The sequence below is a fragment of the Gavialis gangeticus genome, unplaced genomic scaffold, assembly GCF_001723915.1.
Source record: "Gavialis gangeticus isolate Ggan-Ray unplaced genomic scaffold, GavGan_comp1, whole genome shotgun sequence".
Classification (NCBI taxonomy): Eukaryota; Metazoa; Chordata; order Crocodylia; family Gavialidae; genus Gavialis; species Gavialis gangeticus.
In genome coordinates this window covers 27,265,791-27,269,863 of record NW_017729028.1, presented here as the reverse complement: position 1 = coordinate 27,269,863, position 4,073 = coordinate 27,265,791, and the positions used below count along the sequence as shown (strand labels likewise).

Below are 4,073 nucleotides of genomic sequence, written 5' to 3'. Positions count from 1 at the left end.
CCCCCCCCCCCCCCCCCGAGTGGTGGAATCTTAGCTTTTATAGGCCAGATGACAAACCCCATTTCAAGCCCTGATTGGTAGTTTTTCACAGGGGACGGGGTTTCCCCAGCACATGGCCAGGGGCCATGTAGCAAACCAAATGGGGGCTTTCCATACTGTGAGGAGAGTGCTTGACGGCATCTGTTGCTAAGCAAAGCTGGCAGAGTCCAGCTGGAGCGTGACAACAGGCAGGGCCAAGGGCCCTCCCATGCACCCTTTTGCATGAACTCCTGTGTTAACTCATGCGCTGGTCTCAGGAGAGCGCCTGTTTGTGCAGCCTGTTTGCGAGGCTCGGGTCGTGTGGCTCCCTGGGGGGCTGGGTGAAGTAGGAGCCGGGGAAGGGCGTGACTCTCCTTGCCCCCAGTCAGCCCACTCCCAGCTGTTTAGGTCCCTACCTCCATGGGCCCCTGCTTACCTGCGGGCAGGCCAGGGCTTTTCAGGGGTCCTGGGGCTTCACTTGGGGTCCCTAGGCTCACGGGGGCACAGCAGGCTTACACCCGCGTGTCTCGCACTGGAACAAATGATACGAGAGTTACCCAAAGAAGCTTGTCTGTCATCATTAAAACAGAAATTTCAATGTAATGAAGAAAATGCAGATCTCCAGCCCACCTCTTACATGAGCCTGTATTATTGTGCTTTACCATAATAAATTTCAGTATAGTGAAATTACAGATGTAAAAACATAGAATGGGGAAGAATATGGAAAAGAAGTAAGTGTTACAGTCTAGGAACAGATGTTGCATTTGTCTCTTGACAATTTGTGCCTGTGTTTGTCCCAAAACAGAAGTGTCCTGGGATTGGCATCTACACACATTGCCCTTCTAATCGGAGTTTAGTGAATTGCTGAACATGCTGCTGCTTTTCATCTATTGGTTCAATGATGCGTGGGATAACCATTCAGATGCGCTTTGGGATGCCTTGGGATAAACTATTAGTACTTCTTATGAACCTTTTCAGGATTTACCCTTAGACAGCAGACAAAATGGCTTATCCTCAGACAAATGTAATATCTGTTTGTAGCGTCAGAAACATCAACATGTTCACTTTCCAAAACTCTCTGCATGATTAATAATAAAAAGAGGTAGCACTTACCACGTAAAGATGATGCCCCTGACAACTTTGTAGTGAGTAGGTATACTCCAGAATTGCTTAGAAAGGCGTGCATGTACAGGTATTATAAAAGCTGTTCAGAAGATGATTACTAATTTCATACATTGAATCAATCGTACTATTTATGGACTATTTTTTGCATTTATTACAGTAGCGGAGTTAATAAATGTAGACCGTTTCTGACTTGGTTTCACATCATGTTCCTGTATCTTTATTGTACTTGTTCTTGGGACATCTGTTGGCTTTCCTGTACCAAAAATATTAATCCTTTAGGGAGCGCTCTCAAAATGGACACTTTTCAGCTCAATGAGATTTCACTATAGCAAACCATATTTGCAAGTCTGCTGCAGTCCCAGTACTTCATGCTTTTAAGTGCCCCACCAACGGATTTACTTGTAAATTCCCATAATATTTATGCTGTGCTCAGCAAGCATTGAAAAATAGGGAGGCTTTTAATGGTTCTTTTATTTTTTTTAACTTAATAAAAATGGTGTAGGTATGGTTTAAATGAAAAAATTGCTAGCTTAACTTTGGAATTTCTACTGTTACCTTCCAAATAAGATAATTGAAGGACGTTTTATTAGAAAAAGGTAACACAGAGAATTGTTTATAAACATTTTTAAACAGAAAATTTGAATAAGTGTAAAGTTGGCTATATAGGCTGCTAATTTTAACATATATTTATGAGACGCCAGGATTTCTTAAGATGATAGGAAATTCAAAAGCTTGTCTAACTCTATCTCAGCTCTGCAGTTTCTCCACTAAAAAATATCATCCTAAGAAATAATTCTTGAACCATCATGGCTACAACATCACTCCTAACACTACCAACAACATGTACTTAAGTCATTTTTAATATTAATATGCACATTCCATTAAGGTAAAAGTAGTTAACCAAATCACTCGTGGTCCACCAAAGTGTTTTTGTTGATCCTTATATTTGAAACCTTTTGTTTTATTGAAATTTCTGGATATAAATTTAGTGCCAGATATGCTTATTCATGTTTCCATTAAATATACCTATACTTTCTGTGCCCAGAACACCAATCATTCAGTGAATAACTGTATGTGGCAGATTCATACAACAATGTTAGCAAGCAAATGTGTATAAAAGAAGCTCCCCAGAATTACTGTAAACAAGTTTTATTGTGGTTAAGTTAATTTGATTGATTTGTCATATTCATTCTGTGCCTAAAAGAAAAGGGCATGCCTGAAAAATATAATGGTTGAAGCCAAAGTTTAAATAAAAAGCTTTTGCATTATAAATAAGGAAGGAGACTTGTGGATCTCATGGTGTCAGTTGTGGGATCAGAAAAACAGTGCTTAAGATGATTCCAAGACATTTGTAGAAAAAGATAAAGTGAATAGAAAAGAGTGGTAACCTTGAAGAATGAGCTGAAAGACCTTATGATCTACTGTGAGGAATATAAGTGAGTATGAAGCAATTTTGAAGGACTCTGCCATTAGAACTAGTGAAGGTAAAAAGTAAGAGGTATGATCCTGTTAAGTTTTTTTAAAGTTTTTCACTGTAAGGGTGGCCAGAGCCTGGAATAGGCTTCCCAGAGAGTTGGTGCTCTCACCTTCCCTGGAAATCTTCAAGAGCAGACTGGATAGGCACCTGGCTGGAGTCTTATGACCCCGCCACTCCCAGTGCTCCTTCCTGCCCATGGCAGGGGGTCGGACTAGATGATCTGTCTAGGTCCCTTCCGACTCATTGATTCTATGATAAAACTAGGTGATTGTGATGATAGTCTGACATAATTTTGTGTAGCTCTGTCTGGACTGTAAAGGCACAAGCCATGGTAATTAGGTGGAGTTTCTTCAGCCACTGTTTTTGTACTGCTCATACAGTTGGATAATACAGTCAAGGTTCAAAATGGAACAGATACATCATACCTTAGTGAAAAATATAGGAGTCCATGGAGAATAATGATTAAGCTTAAATTCTCATATAAAAATGACATGATAGGTATTAAATAAAGTTCTTCCTTGCTCTTGGAAAAAAATTAATTCCTTCTGCCAACTACTGTACTTGTTTGGACCCTCAGCAGCCAGCTCAGGACATTGTAGTATTTGTTTTAAAACAAAACTGTTTAATAGTCCTAATATAAGACTTATGATTCTTGACAGTATCCCATTCATAAGCTTGTCTGTCACTTTATAGTTTTCTTTGCTGTTGTAAGATGGTAGTTTAACTTTTTATGTGAATGTTTGGTGCTTTACCTTAATAGGCAAATGTGTTTTAATAAGCTGTATGACTTGTAGCTGTTCTAAATTCCATTCCACAGTGAGCTAAAAATGTGATGAAGCAAGCAACATAGATAAGAACACTTGTTGGAAAGCATTATTTATCTTGAATTAACTTGAGATGATAGGAGGGATGTCCACTGAAATCATTAAGGATTCTGGTGTTACCTGAATTTCCCATTTTATTTCATTTCATTACTTGCTAAATTTCTGAATTTAAATACTAGTTTCTCTCTCAAACAGATATTTCGTGAAGCTCGAAGAACAGTACCAAGTATTGTTTACATGCCTCATATTGGTGACTGGTGGGAAGCTGTTAGTGAAACTGTGAGAGCTACTTTTTTAACTTTGCTGCAAGATATACCATCATTCTCCCCTATATTTCTGCTGTCTACCTCTGAATCTATGTACAGTGAATTGCCTGAAGAGGTAAGTGTAAAATATGTTTTAGTTTTTTTAAATTTATTTTAAAATACTTCTAATTAAATTTGCCAGCGTAGCTTTTTATAAACTCTAAAATCTCATTGAATGAAGGGTTTAATATTAATTTAAATATACTAATTTTTGCAATTTAGTAATGTTATGCAGAGAGCATTAGAAAAATTTTTTCAAATTTATTCTATCTTACTGTATGTACTTGAGGATGATGCCCCCCCCCCACCGCCCCTTCCTCTCCC

The 4,073-nt window shown here is 38.6% G+C and overlaps 1 protein-coding gene across 1 annotated transcript in view; it reads left to right on the top strand.

Moving 5' to 3' along the window:
• ATAD2B (ATPase family, AAA domain containing 2B) overlaps positions 1-4,073 on the top strand; it is a 133,834-nt gene that overhangs the window by 62,689 nt on the left and 67,072 nt on the right. Inside the window, exon 19 of the mRNA XM_019520676.1 lies at positions 3,640-3,825. Coding sequence (XP_019376221.1) covers positions 3,640-3,825 — 186 coding nt within the window. The remainder of the gene's footprint in view (positions 1-3,639; positions 3,826-4,073) is intronic.